Source organism: Aulonocara sp. 'chitande type north' Nkhata Bay, linkage group LG16, assembly GCF_057382095.1.
Source record: "Aulonocara sp. 'chitande type north' Nkhata Bay isolate Kocher_YH1m ecotype deep benthic linkage group LG16, A_spYH_male_GT1.1, whole genome shotgun sequence".
Classification (NCBI taxonomy): domain Eukaryota; kingdom Metazoa; phylum Chordata; class Actinopteri; order Cichliformes; family Cichlidae; genus Aulonocara; species Aulonocara sp. 'chitande type north' Nkhata Bay.
Genome location: NC_141359.1, coordinates 27,639,649 through 27,660,466, shown reverse-complemented (window position 1 = coordinate 27,660,466; position 20,818 = coordinate 27,639,649). Strand labels below are relative to the sequence as shown.

The following is a 20,818-nucleotide window of genomic DNA, read 5'->3' as shown; positions in this document are numbered from 1 at the left end:
AAAGCCCACTAATTAGCGCGGAAAGTCATGTGAATGCCAGCACAGCAACGTACCTAGCAGTCAGTCCGCCTCCCTTCATTTGAGAGAAGAGACCGCCTACCAATAAAAACCGAACCTTCTCTCCCAATCCAGACAAAGGGGACGACGGATCCGCGGCGGCGCGCACTGAGCCTGAGCATCTCAGCACCTTGGATTGATCCGACGCGCAAGAACGCACCGGCACACACGCGAGCACGCCCTCCAGATCTACCTGAAACCTCCACGCCAGTTAATTGTCATTGTTGAAGGGCGAGAAAAGGGAGATTGAACCCCGATTTTATTCGCAGCCTCGCCGTGTTCCCATGATGTCATACCTGTGGATTCTGCTATTAGGAAGCCTGCTGGCTACGCACGCCAAGGCACAAGGTAATAATTTGTTTCCAGTTAATTCAGCGCATTCTTCAGCAGAGCATTTCATGTGTTAGTGTGCATGGTGGCTTCTATCTATCTTTTTATCTGTGCATCTATCTGTCTGTCTATCTATTTATCCATCTATGTCTGTCTCTCCCCCCGTCTGTCTGTCTGTATGTCTGACTAACTGACTGTGCTGGTCATTATCTCACTGCCTCCATTTCTCCCCCCACCTTTACTCCCCTCTGGCTCTCACCTGTCTTTCTCCTTTTCTGTCTTTTTCTCTCCTCTTGCCTTTGCTTGTGTGAGTACAATTACCACTGTGCCTTTTGCCCGAATCCCTGTCATGTTTCAATTCAATTAACCTTTAGCTGATTAAAAAAAAATCTATGTTATTATTGTTATTATCAGTTCTGGCTAAGCGAATGAAAAGCCCTCCATCTTTATTACTATATTGGGGTTCCAGCTTTGTTTCCCAGACATCATCATTAAAAAAAGGTGTGTCTTGTCATGTGGCCATTTCTTTTTGGACTGGAGTTTGGGTCCATAGGGGTGTGGTGGTTCCATTGTTGTTACATAAATAATTATAATTGATTCCCGTTTCCCTGTTTCTGTTTCAATGTGTTATTGAGCCACATCTATTCTTTTCCTCTGCATCTCTCGTTCTTCGTGTTTTCTCTCTCCTCTTCCTTTCCCTTCTCCTTCAGCTGGCCCATGGGCCTCTGCCCTTCCCTGCGGCACATGCAATGATTCCAGATTGTTTAAATGTGCAGTAAAACTCACAGGAATAGAAAGAAGCATTGAGAAAAACACATAAAGTGAGGAAAAACTAAAGAGAAAAGTGGACAGCTGTTGGCAAAAGATAAAGGAACAATGTAGCTGATTGAGAGGGAAAACAAGGATACACAAGCATGGAAAAAGTGAGACAAATTCGTTTTATTATCCTTATGCAAAAAAATTCAGTTGGACGTTGGTGCGCATGGATGCAATCTGGCAAAATCTCACTCTACCGGTTATCACCAGATAAACCATCAGAGAGGAACCACCTTCACACACACGCACACTCTCTCTCACCCACACACACACACACAGACACACACACACACACACACACACACACACACACACAAACAGACAGACAGAGAAAGAGAGCGCTTTTTTCCCTTCTCTTTTCACACACATTGCCCATAATTGCAGAAGTTTAATGTGATTTTAAACTCAGTAAATGTTGGACTACTCAATCACAGAAAATCTCAATGGGTGTGTTTGCTGACTTGCATATGTGTGCACACCAATTCTTAGTCACACCAAAAAAGATGGGGCGCTAGCTCAGCTGTATATGTGCACATCAGTTATAGTGCGATTTATAGAGTTGAATGATAGGGAGTGTCAGTAACTAGATCCAGCACCAGCTGTAGACAACACCCATCTACAGAACTAGTCTCAGCGCCTTACGCTTCCCGGGGGCCCTTAGCATCTGTGTGCGTATGTGTAGGTGGGAGTGGGGTAGAAGTTTAATGTACAGAACATGTGGGAGTATGGGTGTGCTTTATTTATCGGTGTGCACAATTCAGCTAGGGAACATGTGTTTGCCTTAGAAACAAATAAAAGAAAAAAGAGCTGTGATGTGAGCCAGGTGTGTGTGTGTGTGTGTGTGTGTGTGTGTGTGTGTGTGTGTGTGTGTGTGTGTGTGTGTGTGTGTGTGTGTGTGTGCAGACTTGTCTGTGTTTACACCTTCAACTGCTAGCACATAAATCATTCTTTCGGTGGATAAGGGAAACCCACACCCATGCACACAAACACTCCACACATGCATTATCTCTATGGGGGCATTGTTAAGACACATGATTGGGGTAAACACAGCACTTTCTATCCCATAGAAACACAACAGAACCATACCTGTGTCACCTGGCACACATGCACAAATGAGTTCATGTGTATTTTTACAAGGCAGGGCATGCACACGCATTATTACTCATTCAGCTACACACAGGAAATCGCACAAAATCTCATGGTAGGAACCAGAAAAGCTCGAGAGTAATGTTCTTTTTTACTTCATGGTGCTGGTAACGTGTTTCAGATTCCAATTTATGTAATGCACTGTCCTGTGTGTTACATAACTAAAACTCCATTAAAAACACCTTTACTCTTCTTCAGTTTCCAAAACAAACAAAAAGAGAACGTAATAGGAATTAAAACAAATTCAGCTTTTTATTGTCAGGCTTGCTAGGGCGTAATATAAAATGCCAAGATAAGGAGTTCCATCACTGGACATATCCACATACTAGTATAATTCCCAACTGTCCATGTTATTTATCTTTCTACGATAAGATAACATAAGATAACATAAGATAAGTTTATTAGTCATTTCTTTACAAGGGGCTTTTCACAGTATATAGATTGCTATCTTTGATGTGGCAAATGTTTATACTAGTCCCCTTTCCTGAAAACATTGAAACTAGTTAACATGCTGTAAACTACAGAAACATCATTATTTAACACAGTATATTAATTGTTCATAAGAACCACACCTCTTTGTGGCATTCTTTGCAATCACATATATTTAAGTGGAATTTCCTTTTAATTAAAGTTCTTACCTTATTTCCCAAGAACCACTTTTCCTGGTTCCTTGTCATGACAGTTCTGTCTCTCTCTTTTTTTTTTTAAAGCATGTTGATTTATGCCAGAGTGCCACCATGACAAAGCTGATGCCCATATCAGTTTGCTATCCTAAGTGCTATATTACAATTTCATCTTGGTTGAATTATATAGGCGAGGTACAGCATACTTCAGGATGAACTCTTACATTTTGGCATAGATCCAGAAGGCTGTTATCAATCACTCTTCTTTCTAGATACATGTCATATAAAAAAGTAGTAAAGCAAACTGCCGGTTATGTAACACGGAAAGGTGAAGATGGACTCGAAATGAGCTGTGTGGAAAGATGCTTATAAAATTTCTCTCACGGAGCTAGAAGTTGCCAGGAGTTATAGGCAGAAATATGTCTTTTCCAAGAGTCGTCCTTTTCAGGAGAGCAGCTAGAAATAATCAATTAACTGCCTGCTCATTGCCAGTATATTATTTGATATAAATGTAGTTGGCAGTTGAATGATTAAGTAATAATTCACTTATATCTAAAATGTTGAATACTTGCCATTTGTAGCTGCACAGATATTCAAAACAAGACATTTGATCATGTCACTCGGGCTGTATGAAATTATATCAGGCATTTCCCACATCTGCTTTCATTCTACCCAATTAAATTAGTCAGTATTTGAAAAAAATCAATCAGCAGTCTAATCAATAATAATAATAAAATTAATAGTGGCGGCATTCATTTCCAGCGACGGCATAAACCCAACAAGACAAGTTCTCTTTATTACACTTTAATTTTTGTTAATTAATGAGCTTCTAGGTGCTGTTAGAGAGATTTTTCCGCCAGTCTAATTGATAGTAAGATACGTTCCCACATGGGTGAACTGGTTTAACTTAGGAACTTCTTTCTCAGGGAATATTTTTGCAGTTTAGCACAGTTGTTTTGCGCCACACAATAGCGTGCGGCCATGTCAGAGACACAGATGACTCATCAGCCTCAAGGGAAAGTAGCGACAATGAAAGAGAGAGAGAGTCAAGACTTGGTGAAATGGAAGGGGCGATAGGGAAGGCAAGGAGTGAGAGCGCTTGGGATGTGCAACAGTTGGCTTCACTGCTGTGCTAACACAAAACAGGGCTCCCCTTACTCAGAGAGGGTGAATGGGAACATGTGTGCACATGAACTTCACACGTGTGTGAACATGTAGCTGTTTGTATGATAGGGGACAGGAGGGGAGGAGGGAACATTACATGAGTTTGTATGTATGCATGTAAGTGTTGCTGGACTGGGCAATGCTTATGGGAGAGGTAGTTAAACGAGGAAGTGGCAAACTAATAGATGGGAACAGAATGTTCTATGAAGAAGGAGTTTGCATAGAGGGGTAGCCTCTACACACTCATAAACACAAACACACATGCACAAGAACTGGGGGAATTATATTTTATCCTCATGTCTCATGCACACTGCGTTCTCACACAAATAGAGACTCATTATTAGAGTTAATGGTTTGAGAGATTATTAATAAGATTGTGGCAGAAGGTTACTGACAGCTGTCTAAGGAACAGTTTGATGAATGTAGTGTTTTTTCTGTGCCTCACCATAGGTGTTCTGGTGAGACTCATCAACTTCAATCTTAACTGTGTTCCACCCCATTAGCCTGAAGTGGCATGCTACAGCACATCTTTGCTGAAGACAGTAATTTCCAAAGAACTGATTAAGATAGTGAAATTGATACATACCACACATATCCATGCGCACAATGTATGGAAACTGATTAATGTTTGTTAAACTGGTGCAGTGATATTCAGTGGAACAAAGAGATTTTTTTCTATGATGGTTTCAGGAGCCATGCAGTGGTGCATGAGAGTTTGCATGTCAAATATTCATGCTGCAGTGTGTGTGTGCACTTGCTTTTGTTTGTGTGTGTGATTTTTTTTTCCTGCAATATGAATGTATATTTGTGTGGATGAATGGATTCAGGGTGTAGCCAGTACTTGTTACCACTAAAAGATTTTCACCCCGATGGAAATACTTTAGATGTGTTGCTGCTCTCCCATTGTGATACAATCTCACTTGGCAAGCCCCGTGATTCTTTATTGAAAATCCACCCTGCAATGAATAGCTCTTAAAAAAGTGGTAGAGGTATTTGATTACATTTTTTAATCAGTCCTGCCTTAATATTGGGTGTTTTGTGAAAGAAGATCTGCTCAGATAAACCAGCATCAGGGTGCTGCTGACGTCAGCAAGCAAAGAACAATCAAGCCAGAGCTCACTTTACTGCTTGAGCTTGTCACATGCGACGGGGGAATGTCACAGGCGTACACGCACACATTGCTTGTCACACACAGACTGACAAAGAGCACATCTCTGTCATTTTCTCATTAGCACAGAGTTGCAATGCCAGTGCTGAGGTTAAGACTGCATTTGATGTGGAAGCAGGTCACAAGTGATCGATGTGTATGTGAAGCAGGTTTTTTTCGTTTGTTTTTGGCTGGATCGGTAGCATCAGGCACCAATCAGGCCAGGGTGTGGTTCTAAGTTTATGTATGTGTCATCTTAAACACCACTCAGATGACTTTAATGACTTAGAGGAGCAACAGATGGAAGGCGATTAAGGCGTGCTGCTTTTTAATAATCAGCGGTTACACAAATCATGCCAAAATTTTAGTAGAAACTTTATTATCTATATTATTATATTAGAAACCAATGCGATATTCCTTGCATTGGTTTTCAAACAGAAAAGGTACAAAATAGGGAATTGTATCATCGGGAAGTTCTATGGGTTCAAAAGCATGGAAAAATATTCTTTGAGACACTGAGGTGGACTTTGAGTCGCCATGTCTGCCTTTTTTGTTTGATTGTTGTACAGGTTCTGCCAGCTGTGGCACCATGAATTGGCTTTTTCCCATCTGTTTCCAACTGATTGTCAGTATGTAATCCCACACTGTATTATTCTCTGACTTGCGTCTTTCACTTAACTTTGTGCAGATGATATAATCCCAACAGTAGAGCCATCTATTGAAACTCCCACATCTAAAGCAGATGTAGAGGTCATCGACCAGCATAACCTTGGGGAGGTGGTCACTGCAACTGAGGTGAGAAGTTGAGATATTTTGTTTGAACTGTTCAGTCCTGGGTCCCTGTCAGCCGTTTGAAAATCTCACCTAGTGTTACATAGACCGTTGCTTATTTAAATAAAATGTTGTGCCAAACAGGAAGTATTGCAGCCTGAGCCCACTGCTGACCCTGAGGCTGAATTAATCCAAGAAGCAAATGCTGCAGATGTAAGCACAGAGCCAGTGCCTACAGATGCTCCTGCAGGGGAGGAGGGTCAATCAGCGAGTCCTACGACTGGAGAAACAGAACCAGTTATTTCTGACGCGCCTACAACTACACAAGGTGATTATTAGAATTGCATATATGCACATTTAAAGCAATAATGAAACATGGTGCTTTTGTTTCTCTTTTTTTGTTAGATAAATAAACTGCTGTCAGTTTCCTCACTTTTTAATACTTGGCATTCATACTACACTGTTGTTTTTATTCTTTCTTTTTTTTTTTTACCTCTCTGCTGTAAAATGTTTCAGGTAGTTAATATCTCACAGCAAAGCTGCAGTTTATTAAAAATAAAATTCTTCATTCTTCATTGCAGCAAAAAGCAGGTTCAACTTTTGCACTATTACATCAAAAAAAATGATGTAACTTTGAAGGAATGGCTATTATAATGTAAAATGTTTCTTACATGTCTTTCTTGTATTGTTTTTAACTGTGCAGCAAAACAAGCCCTAAAAGCCCATGCCACAGAATGTGGTAATTGGGCTATAAAAGGAAAAATCAGTGAACTAATGCTTCGCTACTTCTGTTTCACTTCTATCCATGGCCAGCTGCTGATTCTGAGGATGACACTCCAGAAGCTACGCAAACAGCAGTTAATGAGGAGGCGCAACCCACCACAAATGCGAATACAACACCTGCTCAAGACGAGGTTAATACCATTTTTTTAAAAGTAAAACTTCTTATTCACACCTATTAAGGTTTGTATTTTACAGATGTCATTAATAGGTTGCTATGATAGTGAGTAAATGTGTCCTGTACTATGGGTTCATATGTGTTATAATATTTTTTTAATAGAGTGGACTTCATGACATCATAACAACAGTAGGTCTAGAAGCCAATGAGGAGGCACCAACTGATCCATCTGCTAATGAAGAGTCATCCACAGATGATTTCACAACCACAGATGAAACTGTCACTATAAGTAAGTAAAGATATTCAAGTACATATTTTGCACACTCTTGTACATGCATTCATGAATATGGAAAATGCACCTGAGTTTTGAAAATGAGTATGTGCTAAGACCACAGAGAAAAAGTTGTAAACAGAGCCAAGCACATGTATTCTGTAGATGAGGCCATCTCTTGAGTGTCTTTTATGATGGGATATTACACAAACTTCTTAGTAAAACGTCACCTGCTGTCCCTTGTTTCCAGTATAAGCATGTATTTTGTGTGACAGTAGAACTGCAAGTCATAACAAGTAGTATAAAGAGACCTTTATATGCCTCATATATACACAAATAATAGCATACAGACAATAAACATACCTGTATTTTCCCTTTGCAAATGCAGGTCGGTTATTATTTGGCATTATGACTCCTTCTTCTTTTGATCATATAACCTCTAAACAAGACCTAAAAACATTTTATTTTCCTTAAATTCAGTTATATGAAATACACAGAAGCTTGCAAGTTAAGCTGATGTTCAGAAATGTTCATTTACAGCATTTTAAATAATTACAGAAACGACAGATGAGGATCTGCATAGCTTGAAAATCATTTGAGCAGAAACATTTTTTAGAGCTTTCTTAAGATGATCAGTTGAATCTTGGGGTTTTCCCATAATCTCTGAATATACGGCAGCGCTGCCTGTCCCTGAGCAAAGACTTCAAATCAAACAGATCTGAAGAATGCCTTTCATTCTTGCAGTTTTGTTTTCTAGATTTTGGCCATAACTACATATTTTAAATTTGAGATTCGATCTCAACTGAGAGATTCTTTGATTCTGGGACTAATAAAATTACTCCTGACAGAACTTTTGCATTGTCACTCATTAAACAATATGTACATGCTGTAATGCTTTTTTGAGGTGTAATGTACTCTATATTTTTTTCTGCAACTCCCTGTTTTCTGAACAAAATAATCCATCTGTGCCTTTCTATCAGGAAATACAATTCCCTTAGGAAGGTTCTAAGGTGGGATTTTGGCTTGGCTGATTTTATCTTCCAAATTATGAATGTCATGAGCCTGCCAAATGACCCGAGTAAAGGTTTATGAAAATAGAAGTGTCTCCCTTAATTTATTTCTATTTATCTTATAACACCCTCTTTCTCAAACTGGAGTTTGTGCTCTTTCATACTAAATGTTATGCTGACCTCATGTCAGTATGTCCTATTCTAAGGTTATGTTTGGCTTTACCTTTTTTTAGACAGAGACATTGTGCTTTAGCTTAGCTTGTCCCTAGAAGTGCAAGCACTGAGATGGGAAAGGAAGTTAGTAATTTGGACCAATTACCCTGGAAGAACTATTCAGACAAGAAGAAAAGATGTGGGGGTCAGAATGAGAGTAATGTAGGTTTGTTATTTAACATCCATCCTATCAATAAATTATTTTGGTATTTTAATTGCATTTGTTTTCATGATGTTATTAACAGAAAGAATAGGTCCCTAGAAAATAGGTCACTGAGGTTTCTATCAGTGATAAATTAATGCGGTGATCACACCCCACCCTGCCCTGGCCAGCCTAACACTATACACTGAGTCCCACATGTTATTTAAGTCAATTGGGTTTTCCCCAATAAATATATAGTAGGGTAAGGTTTTGTTCGTGACAGACAATATCCCTTAATCTAAGTCAACATTGGTTCACAAGATCACAGTTACACCCTTGGAGCTGGCTGTGTTTCAGTATTTCAGTACTGAGAACACATTCTGCAGGGCATTCACGAGGGTCATGAGGGACTGAGAACAGAGTGTTACAGTGTGTTACATGTGTTTCAATATGTTTTGGCATTATCTAGATAAAATTCCTGTACAGTGATTGATTTTGTGTTTCTGTTTATGTATGTATGTATGTATTTATTTATTTGTTTGTTTATTTACCAGATCCAGGGTTTAACATTGAGAAGACGTCAATTGCAGAGCAGGAAACACATGGTCAGTAATTGCTCATAATAATTGCTGTTGAGTTTATTGTTGCTATTGATAAAAAAAAATGGAGATGCACAGAAGTACCTGTCCAATACAGCACGAACAGATACTGATGGAGATTTAGCCTAAAGTGTAGTTTTGACTGAAAACTTCAAATCAGTACAATCTATGCGATGCAAAGAGAGTAGCATTGTTTACCACAGTGACTGTAGATTTTAAGGATCAGCTGTTATGGCCCCATCGACATGGAGGGCTACATGCTTTTTATTTCAGTGTTTTCACAAACACATTGGCAAGATTGATTGACTGACAAACAGGCTTATTGATTGATTGATTGATTGATTGATTGATTGATTGATTGATTGATTGATTGATTTATTCATTGTTTTACTGTATACAGTGTTAAACCAGGAAACTCCCGTGAAGAGCAGGATGGGACCACGGCAGAATTCAGGTAATAATAATAATAATAATAATAATGGATTGGATTTATATAGCGCTTTTCAAGGCACCCAAAGCGCTTTACAATGCTACTATTCATTCACTCTCACATTCACACACTGGTGGAAGCAGCTACGGTTGTAGCCACAGCTGCCCTGGGGCCGACTGACGGAAGCGAGGCTGCCATATTGCGCCATCGGCCCCTCTGCCCAACACCCGGGGATCGAACCGGCGACCTTCCGGTTACAGATGCGCTTCCCATCTGTAACCGGAAGTTGGGAAGTTGGGAAGTTATTGCTCATAATAATTTCAATTCAGTTTAGTGTCGTAACCAATAACCATCTCTTAGGGATCAACTGTCATGGCCCCATCGACATGGAGGGCTACATGCTTTTTGCTTCAATGTTTTTAAAAACACATTGGCAAGATTGATTGACTAACAGGCTTATTGATTGTCTAATTTATTGATTGATTGATTGATTAATTCATTCATTTATTCACCCATTTATTGACTATTTTACTATATACAGGGTTAAACCAGGAAAGTCCCGTGGAGAAGAGGGTGGTAGCACACCAGGAGTTAGGTGGTTAGTAATTGCTCATAACAATTAAAATTCAGTTTATTCTTGTAACCAATAACCGAAAATGTCCAGAATAAATAAAGATATGAAACAACACAACCAGTGCAATGAGATTAGCCCTGTTTACGACAGCGACTAGATCTTAGGGATCAACTATGAATAGTTGTATTTGTATATCCAGTTGAGGCTTTTGCCTTAGCTGCCATCATCTAATTATCTATTATTTTTAAGTGGTGAAATTAGAGTCTTAAAGCCATTAAGATGTAAAATATTACAGGGGAAATTAGTGACAAGACTGTTGTCATCTTCATAAAGGTTTAAAAAAAAATAACAAAGTTATTCCTCTACCAAAAATTTTTTAGCACTTGATCACTTGAAAACTGCATCACAGACTGGGGTTTGAGATGGTCCTCTGGTAGCTCTAGAGCCTGGTACAACAGGGCTAATGCACCACATTCACAGTAGGTCTTGAGCAAGGGTTAAATTGGGATTTGAAACTTCTTAGAGTACTTATTATTTGTGAATAGTGGTCAATATTTTAGTGGGTGTTTAGCCTACTGTATAGTACATCTACCACTGAATGTATTCATATTAACACTAATGCATTTCAGTGCAAAATTAGTTCATACTGTTAGCACCTCCTGTACAACATAACCAGCAAGAAGTGTATAAACTATGCATGATATTGTTTAAGACAAACCAAATGCTAATCGTTACTGTGTAGTTAAATGTGACTGAGCTCAAGACGCTGGCAGCTCCCATTTAAATCCAATGAAAGGGGGACAGAAACACCATGTTATAGTGTGTTAGATTTGTGATATGTATTCATAAACATCTGATAAGAAATTCCCATTCCGAGAATAATTTTGCATTTCTTTATTGATCCACGGTATTTGTTAATTTTATTTCATTTATTTTTTTAGCACCTCTGTCAAACGACGAAAATAAAAGCAAAGATGGTTGGTATTCATTCATAACTATTATGGTTGAATTTATTGTTGTATCCAAACTAAAAATGTCCTGTGTATGTACAAAGTTAGCATTGCAATCAGGGGCTAGTAAGGTGTAGTTTGGTTTTCATAAAACATTCTTCTCATTCCTCTTGTCTCTCTATTGGAAGAAGGCTGTCGGTTCAGTGCCTTGCTCCCATGACAAGGTGCTGAACTGACTTGTTTTACAAAAGCTTAATCACTAACCTTGCGGCAATATGACAGAAATGTGGGAACAGCAGATTTTCCTGAAGCAGCTTCTCAGTTCCCTCCTGAAATGTGAAAACTCAAAAGTAGTATAATCATTTATATACTTGCGAAGGGTGAAAGACTCCTCTTTAGTACTCTGTTATTAGCAGCTTCTTCAAGTCGAAGCAAGTAAAGGGCAAGGATGATGTCACAGACATATACAGACAGGCAGCGCAGAAGGAGATAACAGGGTTGTTTGAGTGTGGATAAAATCAAAGATCAGGTTGTGAAAGAGCTGGAGAAAGTGTTTGTCTCTCTCTCGCTCTCTCTCTGTGAGATATTTTATCGCTCTGATGCTATAAAAGTATCTTTGCCATCTTTGTAACTGTACATAAGGGATGTTTCATACAATCTTGTGTATGCATGAGCGTGTGTGTGTGTTTGTACAGTCTAGTTAGGACAGAAACTTTAGAACTCTTAATGCCCCTGAGGTTACAAGTCACTGTAAAGAGAATAATCTCACCTTTCTTCTTTTTTTCCACTTTGTCATTTCAGCAACAATGCTTTACATGCATCATTAGAGCATTTAAATAATACCTTCTCTCTCCTTTCTTGTCTTTCTGTCTCTCTTTAGTGCCTGCTTTGGGTGCCTCAGGGAGTGATGGTAAGGATTTAATTTTTTCTGTTTGTCTTTGAGATCAAAAATACGCATGATAGCAAAATATTACAGTGCAAATCCTAGTCAAATACCGTACATAGGATCGTAGCCGCAGCAGCACAAATAGGCCCAATGTGGTTCTGAAACAGACAGGATATTACTGGCATGCCTTTGTCAATGCAAACAGGATACAAGAGTCACAGAGAAATGCCTCTCTCTCGTGTTTGAAGCTGGTCTTTAGGGGTGTGTCACATCGAATTTTATTGGAAATAACAGTAGAATTAAATGTTCATATCAAAGCAGATGAAAGGATACAAACAGTTTACCATGAACAACTGAATGTGATGTTGTTATGTTGCTAACTTTTTGTGTGTTCTCTCTTCTTTACAGCAGATCAACAGCCCCAAAGTGAGTTCTCTCCTCTGTTTTCCTATTTTAAAGTAACAATCCACGTGTGCCACAAACCTACATGTAACTTAGTTGGCTAAGACTCTCAACCTTTCACCATAATCTCTTTCCATATTCACTGATCAAAAATCTATTCAGTTCCCAACCTGCACACATACACATGAGCATTACTCATTTGTAGCATTGCTAAATATTCACTGACTTCTGGGGCTCACAGCGTCCTGAGCACCACTTCTGAAGTCTGTGTGCACAAGACACAGACTTCAGAAGTGAATCGCTGCTGGGCCAACTATGACTTCACTGTGATGATTATTACCAGAATGTTTTGGTAGCAAATAATTCAAGCCCCACAGCAACACCCTAATTACAACCCCATTATTGATCGGGTCATCTCAGTCACTTTTAATTATAGTCTGTTTACATTGTCTTTCTAACACTACAGTTAAATTTTGGAGTTTTGCCTCTATGCACTGCTCAGTGGATTTTAAATTAAAGAGTCAGACTTTTAATTTTGAATTAGAAACATTTTTATACATAGGTCCTATTTTTAGAGGCTCACAAAGACTGTTTTTATTACTTGGGCGATAATCCTTTGAAGTTAGTGACTGCCTAAAGCCCCGAATCCATGGACATCACCAAATGTCACATTACTTGAGATGCTGTGCTTGGTCTTTACTGAAGCTACTCTCAGTTGCTGCTTTTTTGTGGGTATTTCTGCATTTAGTTCTGTCTTCAGTAACTGAAAATCATGCTCTACTGGGTTGATATCAGGTGACTGACTTGGCCCTATCGAATTTCTTGCCTTGAGAAACTCTTGGGTAGCTTTGCAGTATGCTTTGTGTTTTTATCTATTTGCACTGTGACGGGCTATCTCATCAGTCACATCATCAGTAAATACCAGTGGATCCGTTCCCCTTGGTAGCCATACATACCTTTGGATCATGAGCTGTTTCTCTTTTACTCCATGCTTTCATAGTACTAGTTCAGCTTTATTTAATCTGTTCCATGTTTGTCAGAACTCTGCAGGCAGTTTTAGATGTTTTCCAGCAAAGCTAATCTGGCATTCTTGTTCTTGAGAATAACCAGGGCTTCACACCTTGTTGTAAATGCTGTGTTCGTGAAGGCATTTCTTGATTGTAGACCTTGAGAAAGGCGCACCTACTTCCTTGAGAGTGTTCTTGACTTGGCTAGATGTTGTAAAGTGTTTTCATTAACCAAGTATAGTGGCTTCGATTGACTGTAACAGGTTGTAATTCCGAAACAGTTAATGCTTTGAAGTCAGCATTTCAATCGCATATTGATTGTTCAATTTAGAATCCATTGTAGTGGTAAAGGGAGGTAAAACTTTAATTATTATGTGTAGTCAAGTAGCTTTGGTAGGTTTGATGGTTAAACCTTCCTTTCAAGTTTAAAAAACATCTAAGAATAATTTTATAAAAGAAGCAAAAGCTGTAGAATCTACCAAATGGATTCAAGGTTTAACTCACAAGTGCCCAAATGTTTAATTACAGGAGCGACTCTAAAACATATTTCGATGATAGTCAGTGTCATTTAGTATTATTTCATGTCAATGCCTCTGTTCAAGAAACAGTTGTGTCCCAGCTGTATGTGATGCGTTTATGCGCATTCATGCTCATACACGTCAGTTTCCACCCACCTTTACTTCCTTTTTCTGACTCACTATACTCTCCGGTTTCATTCCACTTAATTTAACTGACTAATTCCCACTTTTTATTCGTCTCACTTTTCTGACTCATGCCACTCCCTTGCTTTTCTCGCCGTGAGCTCTGGATCTCCTGTCCTCTTTTATTCTTTTTTTTTTCCGAACTTGTCTTTTATGCCTCAACATCAATTTCACCCCTGTAGCGCTGAAAGTCTCGCTGTCGACTCAGGCCACAACAAGACAATAAAAGCCTCGCCTTTAAGTTGGAAACACAACAGCATGAAATCATGTGCCAGATATATGTAGTGTTAGTGTAGCGACCTATTACAATGAGTTTGATGGGGTTACTTAAACCTTTTTGTTTGTTAAAAACATTATTTAGATGCACAATTAATTACATTTACTCACAATTTAGCCAATTTAGTGATGTATGTGCCAGTACCTATACTTGGCGGTGTGCTGTCACACAGCATGAAAACTATTCATTTTGGTGTTGTCATAGTAACTGGGTTACAGGTGCAGACAGATTTCTGTGAATGCTCACTGTGAATGCTGTGGGAAGTTTAAATGACAGACGAATGAAAAGGAATCAGAAAATTCTGGAACGAGATGATGCAGCCTCGCTCTCTCGCTTACACACACACACACACACACACACACACACACACACACACACACACACACACACACACACGCACACACACACACTGTTGCTTGCACTTCATCTCTCCTTCCCTTCCCCCTGTCTGTCTCACACATACACACATAATTCACACATTATGTCATGTCAGTGAGCTTCTTTGCTAAATTGATATTCATTCTTTCAACTGCAAAATGGCACCCAGTGCTGACACTCAGTGTTACAGTTACAGTTGTCATAGATGGATTTTCACAGATCACATTAATGCTCAGACCAATAGGTTTACAGTTCCAGTGGCATGTTCATAGGATACTGCTGAACTTGACTGCACATTCTCTGCTGTTATGACTTATCTTTATTTGTCTCTTTGTTTGTTTGTTGTGCTACAGAGGCCAGCTCAAGCTCTTTAGCAGCAATCCTTAGTGCGATTGTTGTGTCTGCAGTGGGAGCAATCGCTGGATACTTCACCTATCAACAGAAGAAGCTGTGCTTCAAAAATAGACAGGGTAATTATCTGATCCTTTTGTTGCTGGTGGAAAACTAATTAATAATAATAAATCAAAGGGAAAACTCAATTTATACAGTAGCTACCTTAACTGCTGTACGCAAGGTTTGGTATTTGACCAGACAAGAAATTCTTCTTGACCCTCATCAACAATGAATGAAGTGTATGCCAAAATTGTGTTTGTTGTTCAGTTTGGTGCCCACATTAGCAACAGAAGAACTGCTTATGTCCAAGCTCTTTGAAATGAATGCCAACCCCCATCAGAGCTTCAGATCTGTTAAGCTTTAATGACGCTACAAAAGAAAATTATTCATCTTTTATCTGAATCTCCGCTTTAAATCAAGTTTCATCCTAACTGTGTCCAGTGGGCAAGGTGTGTGTTTGTTACTTGTAGTCCTAAAAGCACGGGTTTTCAAGTTTACCAGTTCTTTTAAATTCAGCTTTTGGCTCCCTTTCATGAACTGTTGTCAGTGACATACGACTCACACCATTCTCGCATCCTGCATCCTATTACTGCCAGTTCAGCAAAGTTTTCATTTGCAGTCAACATGAGTAATAGGGCATCCACTTATAGCAGTGCAGGCCAGTAGTCAGATTCAAAGTAACTCTTATAATTTGAGCATTTAGAGTAATAGACAATATGTGTTTTTAATTTGATTAAACATATTTAGACATGCAGTTTTCCTCTGTAAAGAGCAGAGGTAGTAATTGCAGCTTGTTTCTGCTTCACTAACAATAATTTAAAAGACTTCACGAATAGGTATAAGTTTTCCTCTGTGACACAAAAAATAAGAAACTAATTTTCATGGTTTGGATAATATGCAATTACCCCAAGAAATCAAGATCCTTAGAAATTCACACTTCTGTACAGCTGGTGAAGCAGTTTCACACTGAAGGAAGATGAACGCTTTTCCTCATATTTGAGAGAAGGGACGCAATAACTTGATGCTAATTAGTAGAAACATTATTAAGCTAAATCATAGACTGTATACAAAGGATGGGCATATCCACCATGATGTCACAGATTCACAGATTGCGAATCTTAATTTTGAAACCTCAACTTTAATAGTATAGCTGTATAGCTGTATAGGAGTTCTGCATTTTGATCTTGATTAACTTGGGTCCAGTTCAGTTGTTTGAGTCAGCGAAAGTGAAGCCTAGCAGACAGGCGGTAATACAGTAGTGCTCACAAAGCTGTCCTTTTTCATGCAAACTATAAGCCTTGTGGGGATCTATGAGCATATATTCACTTTTAATTGTAGCCTTAAGGAATTGCAATTTTTTTGGGCAATTGCATGTTGGCTTCATTTTTTCTGCTCTGGAGGTTGTTGCTTAAATACTTGCGAAATTCAACTTGGCAGTACAACCTTGCAATTGAGCAATGAGTTCCCACGTTTGTTTTATTCGCTTTTCTCTGACTGTCAATCTTTGTGACTAGAAGCAGACCCTGAGGCTCCACACAAAGCTGATGCAGCAGAGGCTCGGTCAGATCCCCAGGGTATGACAAACACACACACACACACAACGAAAACGCAAAGAACACATTTTTGATATAAATATTCACATGTAATACTTTAAACGTGTTAACCATTAATCTATTTTTTCCCTCCTTTCTTTATTTACAGTTCTTAGCAACCTTCTGAACTCCTCCTAGACCTGAAACGATCACCTTACCGCCCGGGCCAACTACAGTCTAACAAAGTGGCAATCTCACTGTTCGGCTCTGTCCTCTGTAGAGCTAAATTACTGTGAGGCCCCAGAGTAGGGCTGCGTGTTTCAGTCTGAATTTCTATGTCTGTATGTTGCTCTACACGAGCTTGCGTGGATGTGTCTCAGTGTGCGTGTGAATAATATCCGTTCATTCTTGTGTGTGCATAAATGTGGAAAGAAGGAGCTAGAAAAAGATCATGTGATCTTTAGGGCTTTCATTATTGTTAAAAAAATGTATTAAAATAATTGGTCAAACACTCTACTTTAAACCAAATTATTATAATTTTTTTCAGAGTGGCCATTAAAGAGATTTAATCTCAATTTACGTATAACCATAAAATGGATTAATTATATACCTACCTTTTAATTTTATTTATATGGCTACTATTAATTCAATGTAAATACAAAACAGTAACTGAAATCGATGTTGTAGGTGTTTAACTTGTAATTGTTTCTTTGGAATTTTATACAATTTTGCCATTGTTGAACTGCCCGTATGATTTTAAATCATTTAGATAAGACATTTCTTTTTCAATTATCTATAGTACAGATGCAGGTTAACTGGATAACAGGGGGACACAGTAGCAAGCATTTTGTGGAGTCTGGTTAGGAGCTGTGGTAAAGGATTTAAAGACGAGTATTCTTGGGATGCGTGGTCAAATGTGTTTAGATGACCACCGATGTCACTGAATGTGTGTGCTTGTTTTCTGATAGGTGAAGGGGCTTGATTTAAAATCCTGTTAAGTGACCGTTTCTCCTCGGTCGGTTGAATACATTAAAAGATGACACAAATCAAATACAGCCTAAGATTCAAGTCATATTAATTTAGGAAATACCAAAAACAAGCCAACAAAAATATATTGTGTAAACTTACTAAAGTACGATGAAGTAAAGTCTAATCCAGTGTTGTTTCTGTAAATGGATGAATGGTCACCTGGTACACCTGACATGGACAAATTCAATGGAGGTCATGTAGTAATGTATTAGACTTTGTTCTGATGTAGTATGTGTGTAGTTGTGAAGCAGTCTTTTTTTTTTTTTCTCTATAGTGCCTTTCACTGACACAGCCTGGCTTGAGCAATCTACAGACACACAGAGAAGATATACAGGGTGACAAATTAAAGGATGGTTTATGCTGCAGGGAGATTTTTTTGTTGCTGTTTCAAATTTCAAATTTCTGAGCTATTCTAAATTTAAAACATTTCACTTTGATGCCTGAAGTCTCTTACAAGATGAAAATACACCCATCCAAATTGCCTGTTTAATTGCTTGGTAAGAATGAAAATAATGGGATCCATAAACTATGGACTTATCAGTCTGAGATCTCCCCCCAGGTCTCCAACAACGTTATCAAAATACATAATGAGGGAATATTTTTTCAGAAGAATATTGTTTTATTCCTCCAATAGTTCCAGAGACATGAACTGGCTTAACACTTTAAACACCCTTAATGCTGGGTCAACCTTTAACTTTTTACCCATCTGTTACTGAGAAGACAAGCAAACCAGTAGGAGGCTATAACAATGAAAGAGTGTTCTGTATTCATTCTTAATCTGTCATTTACGCAATTACATTTTTTAAAATTAAACTGCTCATGCATGTAAAATAATAACACAAACATAACAGCTGCTGTATGTGTGTCCACAGTCGGGCCGTTTGCAGTCTTAGTTATTTTAGCTAATCTTGCAATCTAAACTCTTTCAACCACCTCCGCTGGTGGCAGATGTAAAACTCTTCTCATTGTGTGTCTCTTTATTTGAGCAAGCCAGCTGCTGTAACAGTGTATTTTTATTGTTCATGTATCCACATTACAAACGCCATTCACTTGTGATTTTTTTATAGGAATCCTTTACATTTAGCAGCCGTGCCTCGGAGCCGACAGATTGTCTTTAGTCAGCTTGTTTGCTGTGCTATTTTGTTAATATTATTGTAAAATGCAAAGAATGCAGCGCTACGGCTTTTTTCCAAATGTAGCACACACACAAAAAAATCGTAACTTCTGAATGTCTTTTTTGTTTCCTTGAAGTTTTGTACTTGCCCTGCTCCCTTTAAACTTTGATATATGGCTATAGAGGCTGCATAGTGCTGCAGGTCATGTAATGTGTGTTACTTGTAAAGCACCATATAGCTGCAATACAGGACAGAGACTGTTGCTAACAGCCTAGCCTCAAGCTGAGAAATGTTAATAATCTGTGATCAATTCCACTCTACAAACTGTGGGTCAGACGCAGTGTCAGCGATCTGCCTTCTTAACCTGTAATCTGTGACAGACAAAAGCTGTTTTCTCTTGTAACACTGAACTACGTAGATAGTGTATCAGGAGTGACAATGCACAAAAAATACCCACTCAATAATAATAATACAAATAGGACTAGCCACCGATGCCTTCAAAATACAAATTTTTTCTTTAAATGCAGTACTGCCCTGCAGTGAACAAAAGCACTGAAATGTCCTGCGATGCTCTTTTAGATAACTTCCTGTAATGGAGACTCGTACAATAATCCAGAAAAATTCGATATGCGTTGCTTGCACTGAGGACATCATGGTCAACAATACATTTTGCCGAAACACTCTCGGTCAATAATTCAGTCTTATTTATATTATATCAATTCACAACTACAGTCACCTCATGGTGCTTGATCCCAGCAATACAAAGTATCAGAACACAGCATTCAAACCAGAATGTAAACCTTGAGTGTTGTAAACTCATTGGGTCCTGAAGTGCACTTGCCACATAACACTAGGGCATCAATCATGGCACTGACCAGTCCTGCCTTATTCCTTATATGCTCTTGAATATTCCTGATAGGAAAACAAACAATAATGTCATCATAAAAAAACGACACAGCGACACAAGCAGAGATTTTTTTTGTAATCTCAATGGGAGAAGCACGTTCCTATCCTGTATACATCTTGATTTACTACACATATATAGACAATTCATTTGTTCTTCTTCTGACTTCCTGTTTATTTAAATATTCTGTGTGGTTTTTGTGTAGGAACTGTCCTTTTTATTTTTGTCATCTGGCACTTGTGTTCTTCTGGAGTTGTGTAAATAATGTTTGAGGAATCAATTAAACAGTTTTTGTGGGATTTCTTTTTCTTTCATTTTTAGCCACTGTTGATAGACCAGTTCATCACTTTGGTATACATCAAAAACTCTTCAGTGATGTAATGGATTATTGTAGAACGGACATTCAAGGTCACCAGAAGATTAATTGAATTAGCACCATCTAAAGTTATTGTAGTTTGACAATTACTTTGGTTTATGCCAAAATACATTAGTATTTAGATTTCCCATTAGTCAAAGCAGTGTTTGTTTTTATTGCTAATTCTAAAATGTATGTTTTGTTTGTTAATGTGCTCAAATCTAATGGCAAACATGTAGACTGGCCACTTCATCTGGTACACCTGTTAACACAAATTTCTAATCAGCCAACCACATGCTGGAAACTTAATTTATTTAGGAATATAGACATGGTCAACATGACATGCTAAAATTCAGAGTGTCAGAATGTAAAAGAAAGGTGATTTAAGATACCCTTTTGGTGTCAGACAGTCTTGTCTGAGCATTTCAGAAACTCAGAAACACCGCAACCATCTCTAGGGTTTACAGAGAATGGTCCAAAAAAAGAGAAAAGTTCCAATCAGCAGCAGTTCTCTGAGTGAAGATGCATTATTGATGTCAGAGATCATAGGAGAATTGCCAGATTGCTTTGAGGTAATAGGAAGGCAACAGTAACTCAGATAACCACTTGTTACAACCAAGCCACACAGAAGAGCATCTCCAAAAGTGCAATTTATCTGCAATTTAACAGCAGAAAAACACACTAGGCGTTGCTGCTGT

General features: G+C 38.5%; 1 protein-coding gene across 4 annotated transcripts; it reads left to right on the top strand.

Moving 5' to 3' along the window:
- Positions 1–115: 115 nt before the first annotated feature.
- On the top strand, positions 116–20,064 carry LOC147311743 (uncharacterized). 4 transcript variants are annotated; one of them, XM_086265501.1, is made up of 14 exons: positions 116–405; positions 5,972–6,078; positions 6,199–6,382; positions 6,868–6,968; positions 7,115–7,241; positions 9,143–9,193; positions 9,588–9,641; positions 10,159–10,215; positions 11,133–11,168; positions 12,022–12,051; positions 12,436–12,453; positions 15,146–15,262; positions 16,703–16,759; positions 16,887–20,064. In XM_086265501.1, the coding sequence occupies exons 1-14, from the start codon at positions 342–344 to the stop codon at positions 16,913–16,915; spliced, it is 1,032 nt and encodes a 343-aa protein (XP_086121627.1). In that variant the 5' UTR covers positions 116–341; the 3' UTR covers positions 16,916–20,064. The 4 variants fall into 4 exon arrangements, with proteins under 4 accessions (XP_086121627.1, XP_086121626.1, XP_086121628.1 ...); XM_086265500.1 differs by having other exon boundaries at positions 117–405; positions 16,700–16,759; XM_086265502.1 differs by lacking the exon at positions 10,159–10,215 and having other exon boundaries at positions 118–405; positions 16,700–16,759.
- Positions 20,065–20,818: the final 754 nt, after the last annotated feature.